This window comes from Corapipo altera, unplaced genomic scaffold (genome assembly GCF_003945725.1).
Source record: "Corapipo altera isolate COAL_440 unplaced genomic scaffold, ASM394572v1 316, whole genome shotgun sequence".
NCBI lineage: Eukaryota > Metazoa > Chordata > Aves > Passeriformes > Pipridae > Corapipo > Corapipo altera.
Genome location: NW_020884974.1, coordinates 120,497 through 132,054, shown reverse-complemented (window position 1 = coordinate 132,054; position 11,558 = coordinate 120,497). Strand labels below are relative to the sequence as shown.

The 11,558-nt window shown below is 41.4% G+C and overlaps 1 protein-coding gene across 8 annotated transcripts in view; it reads left to right on the top strand.

Moving 5' to 3' along the window:
* Positions 1-11,558, top strand: part of RABGAP1L (RAB GTPase activating protein 1 like) — a 225,616-nt gene that overhangs the window by 124,623 nt on the left and 89,435 nt on the right. For 7 of the 8 annotated variants that reach the window (XM_027665273.1, XM_027665271.1, XM_027665272.1 and 4 more), the window contains one exon: positions 8,091-8,165. In XM_027665273.1, coding sequence (XP_027521074.1) covers positions 8,091-8,165 — 75 coding nt within the window. Of the gene's footprint in view, positions 1-8,090; positions 8,166-11,399; positions 11,499-11,558 lie in introns of those variants that run through there. The other variant, XM_027665277.1, reaches the window with a different exon arrangement.

Genomic DNA, 11,558 nt, shown 5'->3' with positions numbered 1-11,558 from the left:
ATAGGGCAGTGTCCTCACTGTCCCTGTGAGCTGTGGGGTGTTATAGGTTTCCCAGGATGTTTGTGACCAGCAGCTGCTCCGGGGCTTCCCCGCGTGGGCTCCAGGGGCTGCCATGAGGGACACGATGCCATCTCAGCTCCGTGAGGTTCAACCCATCCCTTCCTCTCCACCCCCAACCCCCCCACACACCCCCACACATGCACACCCACACCCCTCCGAGGTGGTTCCGACCCAACAATTCCTGATCTGGTGTCTGACACCTGCAGTGACAGCACAAGGGGGAATGGCTTCCCACTGCCAGAGGGCAGGGTTAGTTGGGATATTATGAAGAAATTCCTCCCTGTGAGGGTGGGCAGGCCCTGGCACAGGTTGCCCAGAGAAGCTGTGGCTGCCCCATCCCTGGAAGCATCCAAGACCAGGCTGGACGGGGCTTGGAGCAACCTGGGCTAGTGGAAGGTGTCCCTGCCCATGGCAGGGGGTGGAATGAGGTGAGCTTTAAAGTCCCTTCCAACCCAAACACTTCTGGGAACCTGCCGTCTGGATCAGAGGCCTGGCAGTGTGTCTGTCAGGTCAAGGGCTGCTTTTCCTGTGAAGCATTTTGTATTTACCTGCAGTTGAATGCCCTCTCCCACTTGTCCACTTTCTCTTGATAGAACATGATCTGTACAGCAGCTTTGCAGTCAGGTTTTAATTCCCTGCTCCAAGCAGCTCTGTCTCTTCAGCAGTCTTTGTAACTGTGCTGTCTTCATGTGTTCTTTAAGGTTTGTGAATATTTGCAGCAGCATCAGCCCTAGCACATCTTTCTGCAGGGTTCTGTGAGTGACCTCACCTTCATACTCTGGGTGAGAACTGTTTATTCCTGCCTTTTGCTTTCTGTCCTTTAACCTATTATTTGAGTGTGTAAGAGGACTTTCTGTAGCAGCTTAGTTCCCTAAAAAGCCTTTGGGAAGGGCCTTTTGGGAAGTTGAAGGCTTTGTAAAAGTCCTGGAAGACTTACTGACTCTCTCATTCTTTATGTACTCATTGGTTCAGAGAAGGATTTGGGAATCACTGCTTCCTGGTAGAACAGCCATATCCAATCTGCACCATGAAATTATTCCTAAATTTAATGATTTTAGAGTTGATGGTTTCTGCCTACTTGCCAGTATTGAGATCAGACACAACTGCTGTGGAGATTTCCAGGGAGGTACTTTTCCTTCATCCTCACATAGTTTTCTTAAATGATTGTGACTGTGACAGATGTCCATGGCTGGGTCTGACTGGACCTTGACTGATTGATCTGGTGAATGTTAGAGAAATATTGTTTAAAGCTAATTAATTTACTTATAAACTTGTCATTCCACTGGGAATAAGAAGTAATAATCTCTGTTGAAAGTAATATTGTGGCAGCTTTATATTACTAAAATAACTTTTACCAGAGGTGTGGGGCATTCATAGCCTTCTTCTAATATGAAAGCAAGAGGTCTGAAGAATGGGATTATTGAATAAGGCTGGAAAAGGTCTGTCCTCAAGTGGGAGGGTAAAAAACTGAAGAGCGTTTTCTTCATTCCCCACTGAAATGAGAGATGATCTGAGCTGTCAGATAAAAAGGAAAACCATTAAAGGCTCACTGCCTCATTTTAACAGGTCTGTCAGTTTTCCTTCCGTCTCTTAATCTCACCTTCAGAACAGCGGGAACTCAGGAAAGACGGAAACTTTTTCTGTTGTGGAACATTTATGTGACAAAGTACCTAAAAATAAAGTTTAAGGCTGACAATGGTGGTAAGGAACGAAAAGAGTTCCAGATTCTAGACTGGAAGTTTCGCTTGAGGACACCGCACAAGGTAGACGTGCACAGAGCGAATTTTGGGGAAATTTTTTGGGAAAAGAGCTCCTTTCCTGCATGCTTTCTGTTTAAATACCCTGCAAATTCCAGCTCTGTTTAAAGACCTGTCTCTTGCTGTTACAGTGCATAACTGAGCAGTGCTCTGGGCCTGCTTCCATGCTGCATATGTACTTACAGCTCCATGCTCTGGGGAATCGCAGCGCTTGGCACAATTAATCCTCTCAGCTGTTTGCAGCGTGTGCAGTGCAGAATTTAACAGGACATGTGTTTTCCCTAATTTCCTGATTAAAGTAACTCCTATTGGACAAACAACCAGTGTGACTTCAATGGGAAAAAGGGAGCACGATGCAGGGAAATCCATCAGGTTGGCTGGGTGGGTGTTCTTATTGGGCAGACTGGGAAAACAGGCCCAGCGCTTCCCTGGGGGTTCATCAAGTGGTTGAATTGCCTCTCAGAGATTCCAAGTTGCTGTTCATGTTTTGCAGTGAACTGAGGTGCTGTGGAAGGATATGAATCATTTGTATCATGGCATATTTTGTTACTAAATCCTGATCTCCCTGGTGGCTCAGATTCGTAGTTTGTTCCTAATCCCAGTCTCACTTGCCTGAAGGTTTTCCATGCAGGATCAGTGTGTGGCTGCTTTGCTGTAAGAGCAAACACTCCGTTTTAGTTGTCATTCCATTGTCTCTTTGTTGGTACCCACATTAGCAGAGGGAACAATAAACTGTTTTCTAGCAGAGCTAACACCGACTGGGCTCTGATATGGGTGGTTTTTTTGGCTTTCTTTGCTGTATATTGAAGTGTGAAAATGTCTTTGAGTTGTTCTTCTGTGACCAGCAGCTTCTATGCCTGTGATAAGCTGTGAATGATGGATTACTCTTTGGCAGAGCTGCTGCTCAGTGCCGGCCTCTGAGCTGAAAGTCTAATTTTCATCCTTTTTTTACATTTTCATCTCCATTTCATTGCAGCATCTCTTTTCAAATAGTCACCTCTTCTCACTGTGCGCTTATTCTTCCACATTTTTCAATCCTTAGCATCTTCTCAGATTTCCAAATGGGATGTTGCAGTGTTTGTCCACTTTGCTGTTATTATTTGTCAGAGAGGAGTCTATTTGCCAATTTTAGGATAAACACGGGAGCATAAACACAATCAGTTAGGAATTACTTTTCATCTATTTTTAGTTGTTTATTTTCTTTGCTCCTGGGTTGAAGAGCAATTCTGGTAAATATTGTCTTGTTTCATGCAAGGGATTTTTAATGTTATCTTGTGTTTATTTTATTTACATATTAATAAGGCTCTTTCTCCTGCATCTGTGCTCAGCGAGGAGGCAGCAGCGCTGTTCCTGCACTCGGGGCTTCTGCTGAGCCTGTACTGGTGGAAAGGTCAGCACTGGAATCCTGGATGCTGGAAAGAGCCTGTTCAGGGGCCTGTCGAGTAAATGTGAAGATTTCTTCATCCCCTCAGTCCTTCCAGCTCTGGGGGAGGCACATTGTGTAACAACCACGTGCCTCTCCCTGATACTCAATAAATGAGTAACTAATGTCTAAAAATACAGTTTTCAGCTAGCACAGAAATTCCTTGTATAATGTGATACATCCTCAGTGCTGCAGTCACAGGAATATTACTACTTTCAGGCTGTTAGCCCTTATGATAAATTTAGATATGGAGTTTGAAATTGTACTATCACTAAAATTATTCAGCGACCGAGCATGTCAGAAAATACATTGTCTGCATCAAAGTATGGATGTTTTCCTGACAGAACCTGATTTTCAGACACTTTTAACTCTAGAGCTGTGTCTGTGTCAAACATTGAGCAGCATCCATAGGTCATTTCTATCTATGAGAATCACGAGAGGGGAACTGAAAGCTCTGGAATGTGAGACAGACACTACAGGAATATTTTTCATGAACTCTCTTTAGTTTCTGCTGTTGTAACTGTTTCGTTTCCAGTGTTATTGAGGCAGTGTGGTAAAGGCTGATATTTGCTAGTTAGTGAACCTTCAGCAGGTGTAACCAGTCCTTTTCATGCTTATGAGGATGCAGAATGATGAGAAATATTTCATTCTGGAATTTGGGACATACTCCTTTCTCTTCCTTATTGATATCTGCTGGGACCCCTAGGCAGCAGTTACACAAATCCCAGATCTGGGGCTTTAAATTCAAATCAGCCACCTTTCTGTTTGTCTTTTAGATGCTACTTACTTGGCAGGTTTCTGCCTGTAGAAGATTCTGATCTTGGGAGATTTCCCTCCATTAATTGTTTTAGAGAATAATTTCTGTCCACCTCTGGATTCTTCATTCACTTTCCCAACATGTAGGTGGTTCTCTAGCATGGACTTCATTTTAGGAGACTGTTGCTTCCAAAGAATTCACTTCCTGATGATGATGTACCAATACCTGGACAGCAGTTCTCATCAGCAGACAGATAACTATTCAAAATGTGTTTTAATTCTCTGAGATCCTCATTTAGTTAAAATGAAAGAAAATAGGCTTCAACTCAGAACCTCCATTAAGTCCCACTTACAAGACAGAGAATATTTAAAGTCTCAGTTAACTGGGGAATTGTGATTGGAAGTTCCCCAAGAGTTTAAGAAAATAATCAGTTAAAAGGCTGTGACACTGTCACAGGTTCTCATGGGAGAGATCCCATTCTCTTGAAATTGCAAAATTACAATGACTGCAGTGGAAAAAGGGGTTTGGGATTTTGCTTTGTTTTCATATTTCACGTGGAAGGAGAAAGTTCCTCAGTTCCTTAAAAGCATAAATCCTAAATAATAAATCTTAGATCTTTTGTTAATAATCTGATATTGTGGTGGTATCTCTAGGCAGCATCCTTATTTCTGAGGCTGTTTCGGTTAATTATGTCATATATCAGCAATACCAAGTCCCATAGGTTACTTAAAAATAAAATAGTGTAATTGGAAATGTAATATGCATAAAGCTTCAGAAATCTCTTTGCATTGGGTAGATGCAGGGAAATCATGTCGATTTTAGAGACTTCCTTAAAGAGAAATCTTTAGTTGCTGGGATTATAATGCTTTGATTTAACAGGAGAACCTGATCTAATTCTGAAGTGAAGTTTGTGTCCCCATATCTGATAACAGCTGCTTGTCAAGATGAGATTTTGGGGAAGGACCTGGTGGAAATGAATTTCAAAAAGCACACAGATCAAGCAGTTAATGTTTTTTTCCCATGGTTGCTGGTTGCTTCAAAGGTTTGTTTAATGATGACGTCCTTTTGCTGGGACCCTCAGTTTTTCACTTATATAGCCAATGTATATCTGCATCCACTAATTAATTTCACATTTTTATTTAAACCAAATTATCCAGAACTTGCTGATTTGTAGTTCTATGGATCAACATTTTTAGAAAAGTTTCAGTTTAGGCAAGTAATGGTTTACCAGTTTATTCTCCCTCTCTAAGATTTTTGGGTGAATACCATCTGTTCTCAATAAATCTTGAATTTTTTTATTCCCTTTAATTGATCATCCCTTCTGATACTCAGCTGGACACAGATCCTTCAACACACCCCCTGTTAGAAATGGTTTCAGCAGGATGACAACCCCTGGGATTCTTCTGGAATAAACCAGACACAAAGTTCACGGTGATTTTCTGCTGGAGTTTAAATAAAACTTTCTTACATCGACCATGTATTTTCCAAGCAGAGACTTTGCCTTCCTGCTCTGCATGTGTTTGAAGTAGATTTATTACTAGTTCAGATGTGCTCAGGAAGTTGATTATGAGAGAATTTGCTGGTCTTCCTTCATATTTTTGTATTTAACGTGCAGAGTGAGGATTTCCTTCCACCCTCCTCATTTTACCATAATTTCAGCTTCTTTCACAATCTCAAAAGAAGTATGTTTTTATTTCTGATAACTTTCTGTACTTTTCAATCTATGTCAGTTTTGGAAGCAGTTTGTTGCTTTCTCAATACTTACTTTAAAATAATTCCTTTGGATTAATTTATTGGTATTTTCAGCAAATTATTTGCTATAATGCGTCTCACAAAGGAGAACCCCCAGGCATTGACAGTTTGCTGTTAATTTTTCAGCCTGGAATTTTTAAAGTAAATTAGAAGCGTTGTTATATAGTATGAAGAAATCATAAATCAAATTTCTCATGTTTCTAGGTGGAGTTGACCTTTAGAAAGCAGGAATAATACATCTTTTAGGAATGCTACAGATATAAAATATTAGGCATAATAACTGATTAATTGGGGGAACAAATAGATAAATACTCATGATGGTGAATAATCAGAAGATGGTTCTAATTAGTCATATGCAACATTAATTTAAGCATTTAACGTAATTTCTCTTAATTTAGTGCTTGGTAGCTGAAGAGTAATTTTAAATTAATTTTTTTGAAGAGAACATCCCTTTTCCCCCCAATCCAAATTTTGTGTTGTGCATTTCTGGAATTATTTTTTCTGTTTGGCTTCAGTGGCTAGAGCTGGTTCAAACTAGTATGCAGATTGATATGGTTAATTAAAGGGGTTTTTTACAATGATTTCTGTGACTGATGTTCGTGAATTTGCGTGGCCCCTGAACCTGAGCAGTGGGCTGGGATTATTTTCACTCAGCTCCTGACTAATTCCATGGAACAGCCTTCAAAACAGTGGTGAGCAGTGGAGACAAAGGGCAAAGAGCCGCAGCTCTTTCAAAGGGGAAAGGGCAGCTTTTCAAAAGGGAAATGTATGGGGGGAGTTTTTCAGAAACAGTGACCTTTAAAGGAATACTCAGGTGGTATTTACAGGAATCCTGTCTCCTGGAATCATTGCAGAATTCCTCACAAATATGAAGTTTTGCCCATCTGAATGAAGAGGGAAAGTGATTTAAAGAGTTTATGCTTTGGCCTCCATTTCAGCATTTCTGGGAGAATTAATTTGCAGTTTTGTTGGCTGGAAAAGAGTCACATCTTTTTTTAAGTCAGTAATTACCTTCTGGAGAGGCAGCATAGCCACCTTTGGAATACTGGAGGATAGTCCTGGGTGGGTTTGGTTCCCCAGCACCTCTGACTGTTTATTCCCAGTGTCTCTGATCTTCCATTTGGGGTATTTGCAATCTTGCTTTTACCTAAGACTTAAAAAAAGAAGATAAATGTGGTGTTCTAGGCAAAGTGGATCTTCTGCTTCCTGTGGCTTGTTCCTCCCCGTGGCTCTGCCCTTTGCTTTTGTTTTCCCTGGCTGTAGCCTCAATACCTCTCTGATTCCCTCAGGAATATCTCCCCCTCTGATGTCAGTCCTGCTGCTGCTCAAACTTTCTCGAGTTTCCTTGAATTCTTAACATCCTCTGACATCTCTTTAAAAACAGGATCTGTCTTCTTGTCTTGGAAAAGTAAGGGGGAAGGAAAGGTTAGTTATTTTAGTTTGGGGTTTTTTTAAGAGTAAGAAAAAAACATGTCAGTCATACAATAGGAAAATGAGTCTTGTTCATTCTTCGGTGTTACAAGGGCATGGAAAGGCTGTTCCTGATGAAATGTTTGGGCTATGGTAGTTCTTGGCATTTTCTAACTTCAGGTCCTCTGCTTCCATGATGTCAGAACTTGTTTTTCCAAAACCAAACAACCACTCCCCCCACAGCACAAACTACCCTGGGTTTTATATCACATTTGTGATATCGGTAGAGTGCTCAGCAGAATTATCCTGGGTTTTGGTGAAGGGAAATTGCATCCAACTCTTCTCGTGCTGTTTGGAAAACAAAAATTTACCAGTAACAGCATGTGTGGAGCATTGAGAGTGACCTGTGGGTGTTTTCTGAAGAGCCCTGAAAGCCTGTGCGAGAGTGGCTGTGGTTTCACCCCATTTATTATTTTAGCCTGAGTAGTGTTCCATAGAGAATCATGGGTTGGTTTGGGTGGGAATGGACCTTAAAGCTCATGCAGTTATATCCCCTGCCGTGAGCAGGGACACCTTCCTCTGTCCCAGGTTGCTCCAAGCCCCGTCCAGCCTGCCTTGGACACTTGCAGGGATGGAGCAGCCACAGCTTCTCTGGGCAACCTGTGCTGGGGCCTCCCCACCCTCACAGGACGGAATTTCTTCCCAATACCCCATCTAACCCTGCCCTCTGGCACTCTGAACCCATCCCCCTTGTCCTGTCCCTCCCGTTCCTGATGGAGTGTTGCTCCCCAGCTCCCATGGAGCCCCTCAGATACTGGAAGGCCATACCCTGAGCTCTCATTGCTGGGAGCCCATTTTGGTGGTGGTGGGTGCATGCTAATGAACATGTTAATAGGGATGCTAAACACATTTTGCCTTTCCTTTCCCCTAGGCCTACTCTGTCTACGATGAGGACATCGGCTACTGCCAGGGACAGTCTTTCCTTGCAGCTGTGCTTCTGCTTCATGTGAGTTAATTGCAAAATGAAAGCTTTGATATCTGAAACCAAAGCAGCTGTAAAATCAGTGGTGCTGTCTGACAGATATTTACTGTTGTTTATTTGCCTGTATTCATTTTCCTCTTGTTGCTTTTTGGCAATAGTGACTAATGGCTTCTATCTTCATGAATGTAGATTTGCTTTGTCTGAGAAAAATCCATTAGATTGTCAAGTACTTCTGTGTCAAAACCTGAAGCTGATTTGTTACATATTAATATTTTCTTTTAATTTAGTTGTCACCTTGGTGAGCTCCCTTTGTGTTTATGGGGGATTTAACTCTGGGAGGCATTCTCAGAGTAGCTCAGCAAAGCAGGCAGTCTCATTCATTTTTAGTGAGACTTTCTCCTAGGGACACTTTATAATATCTTGTGAATGAAAGCTGAATTTCAACCTTGATATTTTAGCCTGTAACCAAAAACTGCACAAAATTTGATCCGTTACTTCCTGTATAAACGCCTGCACATATGTCTGGAGATAGATAAATAAATACACAAGTTTTATAGTTTGCAAGATGCTCTGCCTTTGATGTCTCAGTGGAAAATCTCTGCAGATTCAAGTAGTGTATTTGTTCAAGTATTTATTCAGATAAAGTAGATCAGAATAAACCACCCCAAACTCCAACCACAGCTCTTACTCAGGCTCTTGCCTGCTTTTCCTGTCAAGTTTTAATTAGTAAATTATTAATCATTATTAAAATACATTTTGGATTGTGGGCTTGAGTCAGCTGTTGGTATATATGTTACACATATGCTTCCTAAGGCATTGAGAACTCAGATTCAGATTAATTTAAACTGTAATTCCTAGGGAGAGCTATAACTCCTGGAAGACTTAAGGAACAGGATACAGAGTGACAGTGTTGCAGAGAAGCTTTAGATCCTTTAAGGATAAACCTGAATTAGTCACATTATTGCAATCCCACATATACTGCAAATTAGCTTCTCTAACAGTTATTTTGCAATTAACTTTTTACCCAAACCAGGATTTTGAAGTTCCACTGGAAGAATAAGCCATTTTCAATACCAGAGTTGTTTGGAAACGTGTGGGTGTCGCATTCTTAACATTTGACTGATACTTCAGCTCCTCTCCCTCGGTTCTGTGCTATCATTACTACAGAGAATTACCTCTGTTTCCAGTGTTTCTGGAGTTGGAAGAAATTGCCCTGTACACAGGGAATACTAAATGGAAATTACACTCATTTTAATATGCCCTTTATAATGTTTGCTTTCATAATAGGATATTAAAGTGAAATTCTCAGAGAAAGGGGGGAAGGGAAGCAGTCTCAATGAGCTCATGTAAGTTGGCAGCTTCCCAGGATGTCCTCAAACTCTTGTTTTTCTCAAATTCTCCAACCAATCTGTGTGCTGTGATTGCCTGTAAGGCCCTCTCTAACTCTCCTGTCTTTGCATGGATTTCTAGATCCCTTCCTTTCCCTTTTTTTTCTGGGACAGGGTATCCTTCCTCTCCAGTTAGAAAGCTTTCAGGGGTGGCTGGGTAGCCTGCACCTCCATCCTTGATTTTTGTGGTTTTGCTGCTTTGATGAAATTCCCATCAAGGATGAGCAGGTAACTTCTAATCACAGGGGGACAGTGTTGCCAACTCTAATCGTTTTACTGTAAGTCTCATAGTTTTTGACTTTTTTTCTTGTCTATTTTTCAGAGCCATTGCTCTGTGAAAAAAACCCTAAAATGTCAAAGAACAGATATTTGCCCTTTGTTATCTTAATGCTAAAAATCAGACTGGCAATACCCAAAGTTTGTGTTCTGACTGAATAAAATAATTAATGAAAACTCGATGTATGATTCTGAATTCTTAGGGTTGGTAATATTGGAGACCCTCTGTCCCCTGAGAGTAAGGACTTGGGGACCTATTTGGCCTCTGTTCCCTCTCCCTGTCTCGGGGGAACAGCTGTCACTGCACGAGTGTCTGACTGAGCATGCAGGGGAGATGAGCTTGTGCATGAGCACCTGTTTTCTATTTCATTAGAAATTATTGGAGTTTGACCAAAAACCCCTGAAATTTGCTTTCATCATCCTTCTTACATAGCAGGTTTGAGCCTTTTGGTCAGGATAAAATCATTTCTTCCTTTACTTTGTCTGCAGCTTTTATCTGCTGTCAGTGGGGATCATTGCATCCGGATAAATCCAGATAAAATTGTGATTAAGAGCTTTGAGATGGCTAAGAACTTGTCCAAGGTGAATCAGCCTTGGACTGGGAGCCAACAGCTGAGCTGGCACCACTATGCTAACTAGTTACTTTCCTTTATGGTGTCTGAAAATGAAAATGAAAGTGTCTGCCCATGGCCCTGGAAACAGGCCCTAATCATGGGCTGAGCATAAAGGATGAAACCCTGGAGGTAAATATCAAGAGACTAAAATTCCCTTTGAAGAAAATACCAAGCTTTTATCTGTCACTATATTGGATAAGGAGTTGGCAAGAGACAGAATGAGTGAAAACACTAAAAGGTCAAGAGTTCTTGATCCTCAATAATTGTTTTCATTTCCTACAATCTGGTGCCTGCAAAAGAAAGGTTGTTTTTATTGTCTTTGAAAGCTTGATTTGGGCTCTGCAGTGAACCTGCTTGTGCCCATCTTATTATGGTGTTACCTGAAGGCACGGGGGAAGGGAGGGAGATGATGGGGAGGTTTTGTGACACAGGGCTTCCCACAAATTCAGCATTCAGTGGGCTCAAGCCAAAAACTGTGAGTTTAGAGTGACTCACACAGCTTCTGTTGGTACCACCTCCCAAATCTCTGTTGGATGAGAAACTTTGGTCAGAATGAAATAGAGATTATGGTGATAGGGCTTCTGAAAAAGTCAGGATGTTAATTGGTGGAATCGTGGGAAGCCTGATTTCAGAGTTCAGTGTCCTGGTGTTTGGATGAAAGCAGATGAGCATTATTCTCACTAAGGGTCGGTTGTACCTTAATTCTCCTGAATCTTCCCCTTTTAACCATATCTCTCTCAGTAGAAATCACTGTCATGAGTCATTGCCTTTTTATTTTATTTTTGTTCTCTCTTTTTTTTCAGTTTTAAATTGTTCTGTACCTGTGAGTTGTGTACTGGTTGTTCTCATCCCTGTTTGGCAGAAGGAATGCTGCTGCCAGTTGTGCTGCTGTAGGGATCTATATGTACAGGAACCTGTGATTTGATCCTCCATTTTCTTCAGAGAAGGCCTTAAAAGAGCCAAATCCAAGTGCTCATCAAGGAGAACAGTGCCCTTGATATTTTACTTACTCAATTCTACATTCAGAGGCTTTGCTGAAAGTTTTGATATATCCCTGTTCTGAATTCATCGTGCCTAAGGTATTTAGGAGTGTGTATCTGTGTAAGGCATTTCCAGCCTCAGCTCTGATTTTAACCTTG